We start from the raw sequence: 6,062 nt of genomic DNA, 5'->3' as shown, positions 1-6,062 counted from the left end.
AGACCATTCACAATTTCATTTATGGTCTTTGAAATAAGATCTTCAGCAGATTTTCTATGAATTTTGCCCCTTCCATCATATAAATATATTCTTGGCATGGTATGAATCTGGGAATAATGTTAAAAATGTAAACAACTTCAGAATACAAGTAAAATAACTTGTTAACTGGAAACTTCTTGGCAGGTTAAAACTGTGTGCTGAAACGAGACTCGAATGCGAGACCTTTGCCGTTCGCGGGCAAGTGCTCTACCATCTGAGCTATTCAAGCACGACTCACTCCCCATCCTCACAGCTTCACTTCCGCCAGTACCTCGTCTCGTACCTTCCAAACTTCACAGAAGCTCTCCTGCGAATCTTGCAGAACTAGCACTCCTGGAAGAAAGTATATTGCAGAGACATGTCTTAGCCACAGCTTGGGTTCTGAGGCCATCCTTGGTTCCTTCCGGCGGCTGGCTGATTTGGTGAAGACAACCAGCATCGCACGCGGAGTGCAAGCTGAGCTTAATATCTGCAGCATAGTGCCCAGAGTCGATCGCGGTCCTCTGGTTTGGAGCCGTGTGGAGGGTCTAAACCAGAGGCTCAGACGACTCTGCGACTATAATGGTTGCAAATTCATCGACCTCCGTTATTGGGTGGAGAACTGTAGGGCCCCCCTAGACAGGTCAGGCGTGCACTACACACCGGAAGCAGCTACTAGGGTAGCAGAGTACGTGTGGCGTGCACACGGGGGTTTTTTAGGTTAGAGGGACCCCCCCCCCCCCCCTTGGGCGAAACGATAAAATACCTGACGGCTTACCAGAGAGGACATTATCATCGTTGATAAAGAACGTCCGTCCTCAGAGACCAAAAACAGGAAAAGTTAACGTAATATTGGTAAACTGCAGGAGTGTCCAGGGCAAGGTTCCTGAATTAGTATCTCTTATTGAAGGAAATAGTGCGCATATAGTATTAGGAACGGAAAGTTGGTTAAAACCGGAAGTGAACAGTAATGAAATCCTAGACACAGAATGGAATATATACCGCAAGGATAGGATAAACGCCAATGGTGGAGGAGTATTTATAGCAGTAAAGAATTCAATAATATCCAGTGAAGTTATTAGCGAATGCGAATGTGAAATAATCTGGGTTAAGTTAAGTATCAAAGGTGGGTCAGATATGATAGTCGGATGCTTCTATAGACCACCTGCATCAGCAACCGTAGTAGTTGAGCGCCTCAGAGAGAACCTGCAGAACGTCGTGAAGAAGTTTCGTGATCATACTATTGTAATAGGGGGAGACTTCAATCTACCAGGTATAGAATGGGATAGTCACACAATCAGAACTGGAGCCAGGGACAGAGACTCTTGTGACATTATCCTGACTGCCTTGTCCGAGAATTACTTCGAGCAGATAGTTAGAGAATCAACTCGTGAAGCTAACGTTTTAGACCTCATAGCAACAAATAGACCGGAACTTTTCGACTCCGTGAATGTAGAAGAGGGTATCAGTGATCATAAGTCAGTGGTTGCATCAATGACTACAAGTGTAATAAGAAATGCCAAGAAAGGAAGGAAAATATATTTGCTTAACAAGAGTGATAGGGCACAAATCGCAGAATATCTGAGTGACCACCATCAAACGTTCATTTCTGAGGAAGAGGATGTGGGACAAAAATCGAAAAAATTCAGAAACATCGTCCAGTACGCCTTAGATAAGTTCGTACCGACTAAGGTCCAAAGCGAGGGGAAAGATCCACCGTGGTATAACAATCATGTACGAAAGGTACTACGGAAACAAAGAAAGCTTCATCATAAGTTTAAGAGTAGTCGAATCATAGCTGATAAGGAAAAGCTGAACGAAGCGAAAAAGAGCGTAAAGAGAGCAATGAGAGAAGCATTCAACGAATTCGAACATAAAACATTGGCAAACAATCTAAACAAGAACCCTAAAAAGTTTTGGTCATATGTAAAATCGGTAAGCGGATCTAAATCCCCTATTCAGTCACTCGTTGACCACGATGGCACCGAAACAGAGGACGACCGAAGAAAGGCAGAAATACTGAATTCAGTGTTCCGAAACTGTTTCACTGCGGAAAATCGTAACACGGTCCCTGACTTCAGCCGTCGCACGGACGCCAAAATGGAAAATATTGAAATAAACGATATCGGAATTGCAAAAACAACTGCTATCACTTAGTAGCGGAAAAGCATCCGGACCAGACGAGATACCCTTAAGATTCTACAGTGATTATACTAAAGAACTTGCCCCCTTTCTATCAGCAATTTATCGTAGATCGCTGGAAGAACGTAAAGTACCTAGCGACTGGAAGAAAGCACAGGTCGTTCCCATTTTCAAGAAGGGTCATAAATCAGATGCGAATAATTATAGGCCTATTTCGCTTATGTCAATCTGTTGTAGAATAATGGAACATGTTTTGTGTTCTCGTATTATGACGTTCTTAGATAATACAAATCTCCTTCATCATAACCAACATGGATTCCGCAAACAGAGATCATGTGAAACTCAGCTCGCCCTATTTGCCCAAGAAATTCACAGTGCCGTAGACACTGGCGAGCAGATCGATGCCGTATTCCTGGACTTCAGGAAGGCATTTGATACGGTTCCGCACTTACGTTTAGTGAAAAAAATACGAGCTTACGGAATATCGGACCAGGTTTGTGATTGGATTCAGGATTTCCTAGAAGAAAGAACACAACATGTCATTCTTAACGGTTCAAAATCTGCAGATGTAGAGGTAATTTCGGGAGTACCCCAGGGAAGCGTGATAGGACCTTTATTGTTTACAATATACATAAATGACTTAGTTGACAACATCGGTAGCTCCGTGAGGCTATTTGCAGATGACACGGTTGTCTACAAGAAAGTAGCAACATCAGAAGACTCGTACGTACTCCAGGAGGACCTGCAGAGGATTAATGCATGGTGCGACAGCTGGCAGCTTTCCCTAAACGTAGATAAATGTAATATAATGCGCATACATAGGGGCAGAAATCCATTCCAGTACGATTATGCCATAGGTGGTAAATCATTGGAAGCGGTAACGACCGTAAAATACTTAGGAGTTACTATCCGGAGCGATCTGAAGTGGAATGATCACATAAAACAAATAGTGGGAAAAGCAGGCGCCAGGTTGAGATTCATAGGAAGAATTCTAAGAAAATGTGACTCATCGACGAAAGAAGTAGCTTACAAAACGCTTGTTCGTCCGATTCTTGAGTATTGCTCGTCAGTATGGGACCCTTACCAGGTTGGATTAATAGAAGAGATAGACATGATCCAGCGAAAAGCAGCGCAATTCGTCATGGGGACATTTAGTCAGCGCGAGAGCGTTACGGAGATGCTGAACAAGCTCCAGTGGCGGACACTTCAAGAAAGGCGTTACGCAATACGGAGAGGTTTATTATCGAAATTACGAGAGAGCACATTCCGGGAAGAGATGGGAAACATATTACTACCGCCCACATATATCTCGCGTAATGATCACAACGAAAAGATCCGAGAAATTAGAGCAAATACGGAGACTTACAAGCAGTCGGTCTTCCCACGCACAATTCGTGAATGGAACAGGGAAGGGGGGATCAGATAGTGGTACAATAAGTACCCTCCGCCACACACCGTAAGGTGGCTCGCGGAGTATAGATGTAGATGTAGAAATTCTCATTCTGCAGCAGATTGTGTGCTGATATGAAGGTGCCTTGCCCGCGAAAGGCAAAGGTCCCGAGTTCGAGTCTCGGTCCATCACACAGTTTTAATCTGCCAGGAAGTTCCATATCAGCGCACACTTCGCTTCAGAGTAAAAATTTCCTTCTGGAAACCTCCCCCGACTGTGGCTAAGCCATGTCCCCCCAATATCCTTTCTTCCAGGAGTGTTAGTTCTGCAAGATTTGCAGTAGAGCTTCTGCGAAGTTTGGAAGGTAGGAGACGAGGTACTGGCACAAGAGAAGCTGTGAGGATGGGGTGTGAGTGGTGCTTGAGTAGCTCAGATGGTAGAGCACTTGCCTGCGAAACGCGAAGGTCCCGTGTTCAGGTCTCGGTCCAGCATACAGTTTTAATCTCCCAGGAAGTTTCATATCAGTGTGTAATCCGCTGCAGAGTGAGAATTTCATTTTGGAAACTTTTAATCGGATTTTTTGTGGTCCTGTTCATGTTTAAGTCTGTTTCTAGAGTGTTCCTATTCACCCCATTTTAATTAATTTTCTGCAAAATACAAATCTTATTGGTTTTGATGAAATGTGAGGTTATGTTTAACGTTATTTTCGCACTCAAATGTTGTGATAAAGATCAAATGTTTTCAGCAGAACATTTATTCTCTTACTTTCAGAAATTTCCTGTTTGTGGAAGAAGTTTTACTTATTCGATTTTTTCTTAAAATGGCATACATTTTCAACTCATATACTTCCACATCCAAACAAACTCTATAACCTCAGAATTTTATGATTCTGGCCGTAAATCAGTCCAGGAATCATTAACAGGAAAAATACTATCTTATTCAAGTAAAAAAAGTGCTAACAATGTTCAAATTTTTTTCTGTAGAAAGTGTTCCTATTCACTCCATGTTCGACTCAACCCATTTTATGGTATTGGTGTGGCATTCGAGTTGTGCAAGGGGAGAGGTAGTGTGAAATGACAACAGATGCCAGCCAGGTGTACTGCACTGATAAAGAATGGAGAAGTGTGCCCTGGGAAGTGGTGACTGACTACCAGTACATGTGTTGTGGTGTTGCACCAGTCCATGTCTACAGCTTGGTAAGTGTGTGTATGAAGAAACAACAGAGAAATGTTTGGGGACGCTATTTTGGGACAATTCTGGAAAGGCTGGCATTCATCTTCATTGTCAGATGACCAAGGAACTGCTACTGAACCGAAGGAAATGGAATAATTAACCTTGGAAAGCAAGCTAATAAACAAAACGGAGTCATGTAGCGATTGCTAAAAGCACAGTGTTTTCAATTCTGTTCGGAAGGGTGGGAATCCACCTTGAAAACAAGGGGATTATAATTTATGGTGTCATTTAGTGCTACCTCAATGGTTCTGTGTGCAAGGAGGCTGAATTGTGTCAGGGGAATTTTATGATGAGGATACACTTCATTAAGAACTCAATTTAACTTAGACTTTCTCATTTATTTTATTTTCATATCGTCCACACACTGAAATATGAATTACAATAACCATAGGGTAGCAACTTTTTTTTGTTAAATTCCAAAGCATGATAATGGTATTATGTCAACATTAGCACAACAAACATTTCAGAGGATGATAATGATTTTGATTTGCAGGGCACTCAGCAGCTTGGTTACCAGAGCCGAGCTAACACTTCACAAACATGGACAAATACAAATAGTAATTTGTCATATGCCCACGTTACCCCCTTCTCAGTAGCACAGTTAATGTAGGACTTTAATTAAACTTGTTGTAAATCGAGTTTCACGACCTGATCTTGTTTTTCTTATAGTTTTTTCACACTCTCTGGAGTCTGGTTGTTGGTCTTAGCCTAACAGTTCGACTGGAGTGCCATCAGGCTGTTTATCGTTCTCATTCATCAGGTATGTGGTTTTAATCGATCTATGGAGACGTTATTTACCTGGTCTTTCACTTTAAGTCCAACAGATTTTGGCTCCAGTTGAGCGAACAAGTAGTTAAAATTAATCGCCTCCGTATCTGTGTCAGCGATCATAATTTGCACTTCGGCTTGACAAAAGTAATGGTTTTTCGTTCATTTTATTGGTCTCCTCGTTTTCATAAATTTTTGTGAAGATTCCATTGGCACTTGGTTGATGTTCAGAGATTATTTATGATGATGATATGTGAAAAACTTTGGAACACAATGATTGTATCACCCATGGTATCACCTGTGACGCGTGATCTTTGAGTTGTGGTCATGTGGCTGCAGATAATGCATGAAGTTTGACAGACGGGGGACAAATAGATTGAGTAAGCGCTTTGTTTGTGCATTTGTTACAAGTTTGTTTAGAGGCAATGAACTATATTATGTAAAAATTATGCAAGATACTGGTTAGATACACCCACCACACTTGTATTTTTGGGCAGATACTCAAAGAGAA

The 6,062-nt window shown here is 42.0% G+C and overlaps 1 protein-coding gene across 3 annotated transcripts in view; it reads left to right on the top strand.

Moving 5' to 3' along the window:
- Nucleotides 1-5,485: 5,485 nt before the first annotated feature.
- LOC124776801 (ragulator complex protein LAMTOR4) overlaps nt 5,486-6,062 on the top strand; it is a 40,132-nt gene continuing 39,555 nt past the window's right edge. The window contains exon 1 of one of the 3 annotated variants that reach the window (XM_047251949.1): nt 5,486-5,543. Coding sequence is in view for 1 of the 3 variants with exons in the window: in XM_047251947.1 (XP_047107903.1) it covers nt 5,977-5,990 (14 nt within the window). In the remaining 2 variants the exon portion in view is untranslated. Of the gene's footprint in view, nt 5,544-5,818; nt 5,991-6,062 lie in introns of those variants that run through there. The other 2 variants (XM_047251948.1, XM_047251947.1) reach the window with 2 other exon arrangements.

Source organism: Schistocerca piceifrons, chromosome 2, assembly GCF_021461385.2.
Source record: "Schistocerca piceifrons isolate TAMUIC-IGC-003096 chromosome 2, iqSchPice1.1, whole genome shotgun sequence".
Classification (NCBI taxonomy): Eukaryota; Metazoa; Arthropoda; class Insecta; order Orthoptera; family Acrididae; genus Schistocerca; species Schistocerca piceifrons.
Note: the sequence above shows the minus strand (reverse complement) of the source record. Positions and strands in the feature narration are given on the sequence as shown.